Source organism: Pollachius pollachius (genome assembly GCF_949987615.1).
Source record: "Pollachius pollachius genome assembly, chromosome: 7".
Lineage (NCBI taxonomy): Eukaryota > Metazoa > Chordata > Actinopteri > Gadiformes > Gadidae > Pollachius > Pollachius pollachius.
In genome coordinates, this window is record NC_136940.1 from 6,191,406 (window position 1) to 6,205,231 (window position 13,826).

The 13,826-nt window shown below is 40.9% G+C and overlaps 1 protein-coding gene across 1 annotated transcript; it reads left to right on the forward strand.

The window, feature by feature from the left end:
* LOC307077764 (cystathionine gamma-lyase-like) lies at positions 1–8,009 on the forward strand. The gene is made up of 12 exons (XM_079739233.1): positions 1–267; positions 603–684; positions 787–882; positions 1,079–1,188; positions 1,677–1,811; positions 1,921–1,978; positions 2,089–2,166; positions 2,724–2,876; positions 3,185–3,306; positions 3,859–3,911; positions 4,352–4,490; positions 7,197–8,009. Exons 1-12 carry the CDS (start codon positions 82–84, stop codon positions 7,209–7,211), a joined length of 1,227 nt encoding a protein of 408 aa, XP_079595359.1. The 5' UTR covers positions 1–81; the 3' UTR covers positions 7,212–8,009.
* The last annotated feature ends 5,817 nt before the right edge of the window (positions 8,010–13,826 follow it).

The following is a 13,826-nucleotide window of genomic DNA, read 5'->3' on the forward strand; positions in this document are numbered from 1 at the left end:
ACGACGTAACATATTGCAGCTGACCGTTAGGTTTTCCGCAAAACAGGGTGTATTCGCTCCGGTGGGCTGTTGATCCTTAACATGGCTACCGCGCAGAAAGAGAGCGAACAGCATGATGATCACGCCGGCTTCCAAGCAGCTTTTAAGTCATTCGCAACAGTTGCGATCCACGTTGGCCAGGAGCCAGAGCAGTGGAAGTCCATGGCAGTAGTACCCCCCATCTCTCTCTCCACCACGTTCAAGCAGTACGGACCCGGGAAACACGCTGTAAGTGTCGTAATGTCGTTATGGCCCACCAGTAGGCTTCTTCGGTGACTGGCAGGGTGAGGCGAACACATGTGGACGGATCTGTCTATGACCGCCTGATCGCTGCTCTGTGTTGTAATTCACACATCACGTAGACACGTGTGATTTAATCGGTCCTATTGAACGGAACATGCTACAGCTATTTGTATTGTATTTTGTAAACAGGAAATGGGTCAATAGATTGGTTTGATTGAAGCCCGAACGTGTTAAAACACAACATAACAGTGAAACGTTTAACTTTTTCATGCTGTTAATGTTGGTGTTAAAAATGAATATGAACTTGTTTTCTCTCAAAGGGCTTTGAATACAGCCGGAGCGGGAATCCCACTAGGAACTGTTTGGAGAAGGCTGTGGCAGCACTGGATGGAGGAAAATACTGTAAGTTCCTAATTTATGTGATTCAAAACTGAAGTTTGCTTACAAATCCGAGAATAATCTTAATAACAACCCAGGTTAATGGCTTATACATATTACCCACAGGTCTTGCCCTTGCCTCTGGACTGGCTGCCACCATGACCATCACCCACATGTTGAAGTCCGGGGATGGTATCGTTTGCATGGACGACGTGTATGGAGGTGAGATGGAGCACATCTCCAAATGTTGTCCCATCAACGGACCGTGCATGAAAACGTTATTGAGAAGAGGACCGGCACCCCTAGTGGAAGATCATGGTTTTCTACGAGCTTTGTTTGTGCTTGAAACGTGTTCCTTTGTCAAAAGGAGGCCCATGTTTGAATGACAAAAGTAAATAAAATGGATGTATCTTTTCAGGGACTAACCGCTACTTCCAGAGGATAGCTACTGAACTCGGTTTGAAAGTGGATTTTGCTGATTGTACACAACCGGAAAAGCTGAAGGCAGCTCTTAAGCCCAACACTAAGGTAAGTGAGGGAACCACAGTTATTTAAGGTAGCTGGCTGTCTAAAGAAACTAACTTATTGTTTTCAAAAGTATTTAAATGAGGCCAGCTTTTAGACTTGTAACAAGAATCTCTTCTCTCATAGTTTTAATTTGTTTCTGCGATCTGAAAGGCTCTGCCTCTTGGTAGCTGGGGAATTCAAATATGTATCTTCCTGAACACAATACTACTGAAGGCCAACGCCCAAATAATGTCACATTTAAAATTGCGCTTGGATTGTCTTTCTACCACCTGTTGTGTGAGACTGAAGATGGATGTGTGGTGTATGTGTTTGTGCGTAGCTGATTCAACTCATTCGGCTGAATTCAATCAATTCCACTGCTTTGTTATAACAAGACGTTTCAGGTATTATATGTTTTCAAGATCCTTTCCACTGGCATTTCAAAACCTCAAGAAGGCAGATCATCTTTCCTTCAATGGGCATACTCATATTCATGTGTCTCGCTGCAGCTTGTATGGATCGAAACTCCCACCAACCCCACCATGAAGGTCGTGGACATCAGGGCCTGCAGTGACCTCGTCCACGAACACAACAAGGATATCGTGGTGGTAGTGGACAACACCTTCATGTCTGCCTATTTCCAGGTGAGGGCTGGAGTGTGTGTGTGTGTGTGTGTCGATGTTTTCGAAGTTGCGGTTCTGTAAGTGTAGTTTTCCCACCCTTACGAAACCCTATTTTCCTATGCACCAACAGCGCCCCCTGGCTTTGGGAGCTGACATTTGCATGTACTCTGCAACAAAATACATGAACGGTAATGTAGAGCTCCTCGAATTCAGATGTGTCGCTTTGACCTGCAAATGCATTTACAAGTCAGAAGGTCCGAATGCTTGGTGCTAATGCTGTCCTTTGATTGGCTTACAGGCCACAGTGATGTCGTCATGGGCCTGGTGTCAGTGAGCAGGGATGACCTGTATGAGCGACTTAAATTCCTACAGAATGGTTAGTATGGTTATTTTAAGACCAGTGTTACCACATGATTCTGGGGTCGCTTGGAAGCCAGAAAGTTCTAGAAAGAGGGGTTTATTCTCGCATTTTCTATAATATCTTGTATAATATTTTATATTTCATAATGTAATCAGACAGAATTTAAGCAGATCATTACAATGGATATTTTGGTGTTTGCTAAATTGGTACACGCAATAGAGAATAACACTTTTTTCTTATCAGAATCAACAGTGGCTTATAATAACTGATACATCTAGAAGTGATAGAGATTTCACTTCTTTAGAATTTGGTGAAACTCCTAAAGCTGCAGTCAAGCAAATATTAAACCTTTTGTTGACAAATAACTCAAACTAATCTTGGTGTTTCAGAAGATAAATCAGTTTGGCCCTGCTACACCAAGCAAAGAAAGGCCACAATAAAACCCTAACCTAGATTCAGGAAGCATGGGGAATAAAGACAGTCATTGTCTTTATTACCAATTGTGGGTCAGCCTGCTTATTGGTTATGCCTGAGGCATTCATCCATCCTTAACCCCTCCCCTTCCTGTGTAGCCCTGGGAGCCGTGCCCTCCCCCTTCGACTGCTACCTGTGCAACCGTGGCCTGAAGACCCTGCACCTGCGCATGGAGCAGCACTTCAAGGGGGGCATGGCCGCCGCCAAGTTTCTGGAGGCGGACCCCAGGGTGGAGCGAGTCATCTTCCCAGGTGGGTGACTGACCTCACTCACTCACTCACTCACTCACTCACCTGCTCACTTCTTTCTCACACACGCCACGTTTTCACACTCACACACACGTTTTCACACGGACACACAGTACTTTCCCAGTGAAATTTGAGGCGTCCTATATTTGTTGAATGAAAAACAGATCAGTTTACATGAATGGGGCCAGCTGGTTTTTACAGTGCCGGCTTGACTCTTGATTTCACTCTACTCTTTTAGCTGAAGGGGTTCAATATGGGATAGTTATGGTATGTCGACTGGTCGTTGATGGTATTTGCTTTCTTTGTGTTAGGCCTGCCCTCCCATCCGCAGCATGAGGTGATGAAGAAGCAGTGCACTGGGTGCCCTGGAATGATCACCTTCTACATCAAGGGCCAGCTAGAGCACGCCAGTGCCTTCCTCAGCAACCTCAAGGTTTCATGAGTCATTGATTGATTTTTGTTATTAATTGACTTGTTGACTTGGTTTATTCAAATGCCAAGACTGTATGAGAGGTGATTTCGACCCATTTATTTATTGTGTGCTCGGATAAAATGTTATGGTGTTCTCGGATGATGTTATTGATTGACCATGGACCTCAAACTGATTTGGAACTCTGTCAGGAAATCAAAGTCAACACAGGTTTGTGGTATGTTGAAGGGAATAGTTGCTGTGTTTAGTCTTCAAAAACAGAAGTTGTTTTGCTGTTTCAGATTAATCATTTTATATATCATGATTGGAATTAAAATAGTTGGTTTACGGTATTGGTTGAGACAGACAGACAGACATCTTTGTTGGGATACAGATGGAAACAGCCTTTTATTTCACTTCAACAAGTGTTGCTGAACTTTCTTCTTTAAGTCTGAAACTTAATTACGGAGTGTACCAAGTAAATTCCCAAACGACCCAAAAATAATTTCAATATGTCATTGCATTCTATTTATATACAATATATTTGGCAACGTTTTGGTCTTCTTTTCATTTCAGTTGTTTTCGATCGCTGAGAGTCTTGGAGGCTATGAAAGTCTAGCAGAACACCCGTAAGTAGCCACCAAATTGCCTATTAATACAATGATAATTGAGTTAACGTAGCTGTGCATTCCCACACAGGTCATCGAAATACATTAAGACTCTATGTGGAGAGTCTTACTAACTGAAATTAAATGGGGACTAATGTGCATCAAATTCACAAGGGTTTCAAGAATATCAGCTTTAATTTCACTGTTCAATGGGAAATGTGTAGTTGTTTTGCCACCAGCTTTCACTGTAATGACGCAATGCACCAATAGAGGGCAGCAGTGTTCAAGAAGGGATCTTTCTCAACGTTTATTCATTTATTCATATATTCCCTTACTAAAACTTTTCAAGGGGGGAAGGCAATGTTTTGTTGTATCAACATAGGATATAGTCTCCTAGGATTTAGTTATGCTTCCCGAAAGAAAAGATCCAAAAATGAAAAATGCATGCGTTTCTGCTTCAGGGCGATAATGACTCACGCGTCCGTACCGGAGAAGGAGCGGGAAGTGCTAGGCATCAGTGACACCCTGATCCGTCTCTCCGTGGGGCTGGAGAACGTGGAGGACATCATCAAGGACCTGGATCAGGCCCTGAATGCTGCGGTGAGTACCAGCCATGTTTTGCGTGGTTCTCAAACAACTAATGTTGTTGTTGCTAATGTACTGTTTTTGTCAGCCAGGTACACCTTTCATGTGCACAAAAAGAAAAGGATTTAAAAATCATATTTATGCATGTTAATTTGTATAAACATTATAGGAGGGGTGCAAATACTTAGTTTAGTGAAAAGCACAAGCTTATGATTTCTGTCATTTATTGGAAAGATAAACTTGACTTCTATGTTAGTATTCAAATTTGATGAGTTGTATTAAGGTGGAATTGTCCAAAAACAAAAATATGTCATTTATATACCCCTTGGGGTATGTGTACCTCATTTGAGAAACACTGTTTAACAACACATGTGCAGGATAGTGTAGTGGCTTGGGTGTTCCAATGGTAGCCGAAAGGTTCCGGGTTCAATCCCCACAATGTCTGCAGTGTAACCTGTAGGCTTCCTTGAGCCCTTTACCGGCTCCTTAATCAATGTGTCTGAGTTTACTGTAGATCGCTGTGGATGAAAGTATCTAATAAATGACTGAATATTAATATTCGGCATGGGCACCAAACATGTGGAGAATAAAAGACTCCAAAAGACAGTATTTGTATCTCATAATAATGTGTAAGGTCTCCAATGAGAACCTTTATCTCTCTGTTAATGTTTAAAACATCATCTGATGCCCCTAAATGTCATTTTCTTTGTTTGCACATTTCTGTAGTGGGAGTTAGGTTTCAATATTAGATATTAAATAGATGGATGAGGACTTTATTCCTCCAAGAGGAAACGTTGTTGCAACCGCTGCACACTGTAAACCTAGATATCAATATAAAAAGGCAATATAAAAGTATGCATGTTAAACTGAAGAAATCTAACTTTGGGGGTGTAACTTTCTTTCAAAGCAACATTCGCCTGCAAAACTCTCCACCCCAAATACCGCCATCTGTAGAGCAGTACATTGTTAATACGACCCATCTGTCAGGTCCAATACTTATACGGCCTGGGTCTGAAGTGACGATCATCACTGGAAAATATTGAATGTGCAGAGTTTGAGCCAAGACCGGATGCTCTTCAGTCAGCCATGCAGCAGTTTCACGCTCTCTGCTGTGTGTGTGTGTGTGTGTGTGTGTGTGTGTGTGTGTGTGTGTGTGTGTGTGTGTGTGTGTGTGTGTGTGTGTGTGTGTGTGTGTGTGTGTGTGTGTGTGTGACCTGCCTCTAACCTAACGGACCTCCATCCAGCCCTAGTTACCCTGAAGCTATCGACCAGTAGAAACGCTTCAAATCCCAGCCCATACCATTATGCAAATACATTGAGTATCCTCATAGGGGATTTCCTCATCATACTTGCCCCTTACGGGTAGCTTACGGATTGCTACACCGAAGTTGCATTGATTGTATGGACCCTGATAAAACAACCTTATCTGAAATCCGTTTTACACCCTAATGTCTAATCAACCGTAAGTCACCACTACTTATAGGGCCGAGTGGTCCCACCTAGGACCACCCGGCCCACCTTACCATTTAGAGTGCGTGATGAAGCCCTCCGAAAGGCTCTGCTGCTGCGTCCGCTACAAATGGAGACGAATGGGCCGCAATAACGGCGGTGCAGTCCCCGAGCGGGGCTTCTAATGGGTGAAGCTTTTAATTGGCCAGGACAGCAGGTTCAGGACGGGGGCATTACATTAGTGCGCCGGGGAAGCATCCTCTCTCCGCCGGTTACCATTGAAACCTGGCAACCGAGGAAGAGGAGGGTCATTACTGGAAAGTCCCAAATGCACGGGCCAGGAGCATGTTGGCTTTGCTGCCCCCTGTTTGTTTTTTTAATTGAGTCATTTAGTTTAGCACACACTTTTAGCCAGAGCAGAAGCAGTGGATTTTTTTCGTTCTTTTCGTTCTTTTGCTTTATTTTCGATGCCTGGGGTGTAGTGCTCAGTGATACCTGCAGGTAGTAGGCACACATACTATCCTGCCCCTTTATAGTTTATTTGCTTGGTGGCAACAGCATCCCCTTTGGCCTGTATGCCAAGCTTGGTTGCCGCGTTTAAACCATAAGTTCAGCAGACCACAGCGGCAGAAATATGAGACGCCGGTTGTTTTTATGCAGATGATAACGTCCTGTTCCCTGGCTCAGGCTCAAAATGTGCACTCTTCTATCTGTAATTTACTAGAATGGGATTTTGATGGCCCTATTTCAGAATTGTGCGTTTGTCATTTAGCGTCCATGTAGTAGAATGGGATGTTGATAACCTAATCAATATGTCCGTACATAAATTGTCTTCAGAAATGGACGAGAGCAATAGAGAATCAAATTAATTAAAAACAAGAAAACGATGGGCTTGGACACGCCCTCTCGATTCTTTCCAAGCAGTCAATTGTCCTGATTTGTTGGTCTGCCATAGTTACCTTTTCATTCATTCAGTATAATTTGACTCGTGCCAAATCAGACTATTTTTGCATTGTAACCGGCGAGACTTTCCATCGTCAGAACCCAGGCCATCACCATGGCTGCCATCCAAGCCTCCATTGTGATTCCCATTTAGCAGCGGGCTGTTGTTGTGTCTCAGGGTGCGACGGCTCCATCTGGAGCAGTGTTTTCATTTAGATTGGCTGTTGTGTTTTTTTTTGACTGATATTCTTTGGAATAGGATTGATTTCTCCTGCCAACTTATCTTAGCCTCTCTCCCTCTCCCACCCCTCTTTTTGTTTTTTGAAACAGCATCCTAAGCAGTGAACTATTTTCCCAGAGTGCCATCGAGATTGCTGGATAGTTGGCGAGCAGCGGGAAATGGGGAAGTGACCATGCGTTTGGAAAGCCTTGAGTGAGTGAACTCGATGGCACAAAATCGAGCGGCAGGACATCGGTTGGGATGGATTTATCAGGGACTAATGGGAACTCTCGAAGTTGCATATGATATACTTGCATTCTGTTAATAAATACACATCATTTTTACTGAAATTATGTTAATTGCTGCTTTTACTGATTGGTCTAGGGGAGGACATTGCCATTTTCTATTCATCCTATGGTGCTTTTGCTTTTTCATGTTTATATGTGGTTGATTATTATTATTATTATTATTATGGGATTAAGGGCTTCGATTGGGCAGAATGAAATGGGGTCTTGTATGGACTAAGCTGGTATGTAATGTTCCGGAGAGAAAAATAAGAATGAGATCAAATGCAAGGCAAACCTCCTTTTTTTAAGGTGTGTGTGTGGGATTAAGTGTCTTCTAGTGGAAAGAACATGGCAGATTTTTAATGAAATATTCATTTGTATGTTTTAATTAATGTATAATCAAACGATAATAAGAAGTACCTACTGGCACCTTACATGCCAGTCCAGCGTTGAGAGAGCTTAGGGGAGGGAACACAGTTGTTTGCCATCTGCAACCTCACCACTAGATGTCACTAAATCCCACACACTGCGAGATACCTCTATGATACAATACATTGCAAGTTTTTGTCTAGCTGTTTGTATATCAAGACAAGCACCACAAAGATATAAACTAGCTGGACTTATCAATAAATCGTGATCCACAGAACTGTTTGTTTGCTGAACTTTGTGTGTAACATCTTGAACCCCTGCCCTCTCATGAACGGTTGAAAGGAACATATTATATATGTTATATAGGCTACTTTCAATGAGAAAGAGGTTTGAGTTTAAAATATCAAATCCAGAGATTACATCACGCCTCGTTTGTGCGAGACACTATGTGCATGTTTTCTATTTGACATCTTACCCATAAAAACGGATCAATTTGTTTTCATTCTCCCTCAGTTTGCACGAGCACATGCCTCAGTTTAAAATACCCCTCAAGTGAACAAAAAAATCCATTCAAATCGCGGCGGTGTCCCCATGTCGACGCTGAACTCCCTCTTGTAGAAACAAAGTCGTGCTAACGGGGAGGTTCCACCTCTGTTACCTTGGGACAGCCAATAGGCTACAGGCAATCGGTTGCAGAGAAGCGTTGCTAGGGAGGCAGGCCAGGTTGTCTCAGACGGTTGGAATGAGTTAGGCTTTGACTTGAATACTTCTGTGTTAAGCTAGGGATCGAGTTCTTTCCCGAAAGGCCAATGATCTGTTTCTAAAGGTTTGGGGGACCGCAATTTTATTTCCTGTCACCTTTTTAAAGCAAATAATATATTTTACACTATCCTTAGGGTTTCCTGTTCCTAATTGGTTAAAATTGGTTAATCCATAATAAAACTTGAAAGTATTTGCTATAATGCAGTTCATTATATGTGGTGCATTTCTCATTAAGAACACAGTCGCATTAATGGGTGGGTCTCTACCATGTAAAATCAGGCATATATTTATAATATCAGCCTACAAGACGAGTGAGGCAGATTGGACTTCAATCTTGTTTATTCACACTTTCCTTGTGTAGGGTTTTCATAGCTTCTGGTCAGAGTACACTTCAGAGGGAGCCTTACTATGATCCACGGGATCCTCTGCAATACGCATAGATTCTAAGCACTCTTTCGAGTTGACATCCATCCGACGTTTAATGGGATCCCTAACATTGAGGATAGCCCTTGGAGTTGCCAGTTGTAAGACAACAGTTGAATTCAATCATTTCTCACGGCTTGTGTCCACAGAAACCTACAACCGTCATTGGGGGAACAGATAAGCACGCCTTACATCAAATAAAAGGATCATGACACTTTTCCAATCTGTTCCAAATAAACTCTTACCGAGGATGAATAATGCTGTCTGGAACAGAGGAGTCATTTGGACATCGGCCAAGGCCTTTCTCCATGGTGATAAATTCAATCACTATTGTTTACGGAGTAGCTGGGTTGGATTCACTAATACATGACTGTGGTTTCAGGATAAATATACAGACCTTGTACGGGTATTGATGATAAGGGACTGTAAACATTCAGTGTCCGTGCGGTGGAAACCTAAACACCCACACACACTTACACAAACACCAACAGACTAGAGGTCTCTTAATACACATACATGCACGCACCAGAAAGCAAGCTTTTATTGTATATTGGTGCTGAGAGCTCAAAATATATTTCTTAAAGAGTGTTGCGTTGGTGCGATCACTGTGGTAGAGTGTGTCAATCTTCATTTGTGTAAGCATGCAAAGGTTTTGCCTGGAGTCTCCCAGTCGGTATCTCTTTCAGATGACTATTGGACCCCCTCAGTTACCTGATGACAGATTTTCTAACAATGTACTTCCGGCTTCCAGTAAATTATCCCACGCGGCCTGACGTTACGTTAGACACGGCTGAGCTGAAGTTATGAGCGATGAAGCAAGCGGCTCACGCTAATAAATAAACAACCTGAAAGCATAATTTCAATATATTGTCATTATGTTTGATTAAAGTTTCAGGCTCAGAAAAACGACATAAAATTTGTCTCATTTAGTCACAAATATTGTCACAGACAAAAGTATGATTTTTTGTATGAAGGGCGTTTTGAATATTAATTGTCGTTACTCTTCCAGCTCAGCGAATGTAGGCCTACTTTTGTTCAAAGTGCGCTCAAAAACAATGTTCCATGTTTCCTCCATGTTTGTACAGTTCATGTTAATTTAGAGTATAAATTGAGTTTAGTGCAATACAAAAAACCTAGGACATTACCACTGTCCTTGCAAAGCCACAGGTGTTGTGTTAATACACACCATACATATGATAATGCGGACGAAGCCATGTGTATACGGATTAGGTCTGTATGACTGATCATCCTCTTAGTGATCAGAGAGCAGGCATCCTGTACCGACAGCGATATATTGTTTCACTTCTTATGACAAATGTACTTATTGTAACAAATGCACTTATTGTAAGTCGCTTTGGATAAAAGCGTCTGCTAAATTCCCTAAATGTAAATGTAAATGCATCCATGATTCCAGCTGCCATGATGTTCAAGAGAACATTCTGGTGTGAGTGAGCTGATGATAACCTGGGAGTTCTGGACATCATCACCACTGTATTGTTTATACATATATATATATATATAGCCTAAGCATACGACAGTATATACAGTTTATATTTCGTTAAAGAACAGAAGAGGGAAAATTGTTCTATACAACGAGAGCGGTGGCATATGCCTATCATAGGCCTATCATCTAATGAGTACATCATTTGAATTATTTCTTTAAAAAATTATAATTCTATATATATAAGTTACATTTTCTATTCCCTCAGACAAACATGACAAAAAGTTTTATTAGAATGAGAGCGGTCGCCTGTATACCATGTAATTAATGTATAATTTCAATGCATTCCTAATTTCAAAGCAGCCGGCGGTGAAATGCGTGTGTGTGTGTGTGCTTCTTCTTGGCTGCAAGCTGCTCAAAGCACAGCTCGCCTGCCACAGCATCGCACCTTCTCATGTTCAAAGGCGTTGAAATTAACGCCGGCAATTAAATCAGGGCAGGAAATGCTGGTCCTTCCTTCACCATATGGAGCCCAATTCGCGGTGAGGGAACGCAGAGCCTTCGCAAGTTCAAGAGAGCCGAATCGATTGCCATGCTTATTGTGTTATTGTTCACTTTCAAGAAAACACATCACCTAAAGAATAGATTGGGTTTTGCAGGAGAAATTGCTTTTATTCCCCCGGAAATTCTGTCTATGTAATCCATAGGGTGTTTCTTCATATTTTCCACCTGACAGCGAGGTTGGAATAAGGCTATTTTGTCACCACTTATTAAAGATTCTTCAGCCCCGGTCATGATCATAGGTTAGGTCCTATGCTTTCTCCGACCCCAGGCCAGCTCAACTCAATACTTTGATTATTTCTCTTGCTGAAAACCCTTTTCCTCCTTGATAGAATTTTTCGATCCAATTAGATGAAAGTTCCCACCTTGTGTGTGTGTGTGTGTGTGTGTGTGTGTGTGTGTGTGTGTGTGTGTGAGTCTGTCTGTGTCTGTGTGTGTAGGCAAGCAGTGTTTGCACACACACACACACACACACACACACACACTTAGACACACACACACAGCCTCGGCCTCTATCTGCAGTGATTCATATTGTGCAGAAAGCCAGATCCCAATCACAGTAGGACAGCCCGCCTCAAACCCAGCACAAACCGTTCAACTGAAACGGTCATTTCGGAATCTGCTTCTTCTGAGAAACTAACAGCTCACACGGAGATGTGAAGATGTTGTAGAGAGAGAGAGAGAGAGAGAGAAACTAGATTATGGGGGGTGGGAAAGATAAAGGAGGAATTAGAGGGAGATACAGCGAGCGAGGTAGAGAGCGGGGGAGAAAGATAGGCGGAGAGATAGACAGATGGGGTGGATGGAGAGTTTAGCTTTAGTTTAGTTTAGCTTTTTTATTTCGAACATGTTCGAGTAATACAACAAAATAAACTGACAAACAAACAAAACCAATCAAAATTGTCAAAACAACAATAACAATAGTCAAAACAAAAGTAATAAATTGAACCGAACATGTTCGAAAAGGAGTAGGATGAAGCATATGCTTATTTAAACCTTCCTCTTCTCCACTACTCAATTAACTAATTAACTTATCTTTCTCCCTAAACATACATATCTACATAATGCATATATACAAAAAATAGAAAATAAATAGATTAAATAAACAAATATATAAAACATTTATCATTTATGAAAACACCTGATTATGAAATCCCTTCTTCCTCCCTGTACCTCGTGAAAACCATGTGTTTGTACCGCTTTTTAAACTGGATCATGCTTGGACATTGCTTGAGCTCCACACCCAGTCTGTTCCACAGCCTCACTCCACAAACTGAAATACAAAAACTTTTTAATGTTGCACGTGCCCGCTGATGTTTTAAGTTGAACTCACCCCTCAGATTATAACCCCCAACTCTGTAAAAAAACTATTTTTGAATATTTCCAGGAAGTAAATCGTTTATTGCTTTGTACATGATTTGTGCTGTTTGGAAATTAACCACGTCAGCGAATTTTAATGTTTTTGATTTTAAGAATAGTGAATTTGTGTGCTCTCTATAACCGGTATTATGAATTATTCTTATGGCTCTTTTCTGCAGTATGGCTAGAGATTGTATTGTACATTTATAAGTATTGCCCTAAACCTCTGCACAGTATTGTAAATATGGTAAAATCAGTGAACAGTAGAGGATGTAGAGTGATTTGTGGTCCAGAATGTGTTTTTGTTTGCTCAAATGCTTCTTGACAGTTTGCTTTGAACATGTTTTATATGAGACTTCCAGTTTATATTATCATCAATTGTTACCCCAAAAAACTTGTTTTCTTTTCAACATTCACCCCATCTACTTGTAACTGTACTTGTGTATTCTTGTTGCAATTGCCGAATGACATGGATTGGGTTTTACTTAAGTTTAACGATAATTTGTTTCTGTCAAACCACATTTTCAGTTTGCACATTTCAGTAGTGATCCTCCCCAGTAGTTCATGAAAATTCCCCCCAGAACATAAAATACTAGTGTCATCTGCAAATAATACTAATTTTAATGTTTTTGAAACTTTGCATATGTCATTTATGTAAAGTAAAAATAGTTTTGGACCTTACACTGACCCCTGTGGGACACCACAAGCAATGTCCAAGCATGACGATGAATGTTCCCCCAACTTCACAAATTGTTTTCTATTACTTAAATAACTTCTCACCCAGTGCAATACTAACCCTCTGATCCCATACTGTTCAAGTTTATTGATTAATATGTTATGATTAATTGTATCAAAATCTTTTTTGAGGTCTGTGAATACTCCAACTGAATGCAGTTTGTGATCTATAGCATTTGTGATCTCCTCAATTGATTCTGTTAATGCCAGTGATGTTGAGCTGTTTGCTCTAAATCCATATTGGCTGTCAGAAAGTAATTTATGTTTGTTTATGAATTTGTCTATTCTGTTATTGAATAGTTTTTCTAGAATTTTGGAGAATTGTGGCAGTAAAGAAACTGGCCTGTAATTTGTGAAGTGGTCTATATCCCCAGTTTTATACAGCGGCGCGACTTTAGCAATTTTCAGTTTTTGAATGATAAGTTACAGATTTATGTAAGCGGTTGAGAAATCCCCTCAATGACCTTTTTTACAACTTTCATATCAATTTCATTTGAATCAGTAGATGTTTTGTCTTTACATTTGTTTACCATATCCATTATTTATTTTTCTTCCACTGCTGTGAGGAACATTGAACTGGGATTTCTCAGTATAAGATTATCATTCCAATCCTCAGATGAAAATCGATCTGGAATTTTACTTGCCAGGTTTGGTCCAACATTTACAAATAAATGATTAAAGCTGTTGACCACATCGTCCATATTGTCCTTTTTAATATTATCAATAAAATATTGAGGGTAGCTCTGTTGTTTAGCATTATTTTTAATAAAACTAATATGTCCCATACTCCTTTAATATTGCTT

Coding starts and splice junctions, on each gene's coding strand:
- LOC307077764 (XM_079739233.1), top strand. CDS start 82: ATGGCTACCGCGCAGAAAGAGAGCGAACAGCATGATGATCACGCCGGC. Junction 1,812..1,920: donor TCATGTCTGCCTATTTCCAG/GTGAGGGCTGGA, acceptor ATGCACCAACAG/CGCCCCCTGGCTTTGGGAGC. Junction 2,877..3,184: donor GGAGCGAGTCATCTTCCCAG/GTGGGTGACTGA, acceptor TCTTTGTGTTAG/GCCTGCCCTCCCATCCGCAG.